Source organism: Gekko japonicus, unplaced genomic scaffold (genome assembly GCF_001447785.1).
Source record: "Gekko japonicus isolate JY-2015 unplaced genomic scaffold, Gekko_japonicus_V1.1 scaffold130022, whole genome shotgun sequence".
NCBI classification, from domain to species: Eukaryota; Metazoa; Chordata; class Lepidosauria; order Squamata; family Gekkonidae; genus Gekko; species Gekko japonicus.
In genome coordinates, this window is record NW_015289902.1 from 1 (window position 1) to 309 (window position 309).

A 309-nucleotide genomic window follows, 5' to 3' on the forward strand; every position below is an offset into this window, starting at 1 on the left:
GGTCCCTTCCGGACACACCTGATTATGGACCCGGAGTCGAATACTTTTGTCCAGTGGAAAAAACACGGGCATCCCTTTGTCACCATGAAACTCTACTCAGCGAAAGACAACAATTACGTCACCCGTGCCATCGACCACGTGGCCGGTGGTGAAGACACCGCCGTCGTCGTCACCCTGGGCCAGCATTTCCGACCTTTCCCCATGCACATCTTTGTGCGGCGGTTGCTGAATGTCCGGGAAGCCATCCGGCGCTTACACCTGAGGAGCCCGAGCACGAGAGTCATCATCAGAGGAGAGAATATCCGGGAG

The 309-nt window shown here is 56.3% G+C and overlaps 1 protein-coding gene across 1 annotated transcript; it reads left to right on the plus strand.

Annotated features, from left to right (window-relative positions):
- Window positions 1-6: 6 nt before the first annotated feature.
- Window positions 7-306, plus strand: LOC107125500 (NXPE family member 2-like; the record flags this gene model as incomplete). Its single annotated transcript, XM_015428919.1, has 1 exon — window positions 7-306. A coding segment is annotated over one exon (300 nt), but the record flags the coding sequence as incomplete, so codon positions are not given.
- Window positions 307-309: the final 3 nt, after the last annotated feature.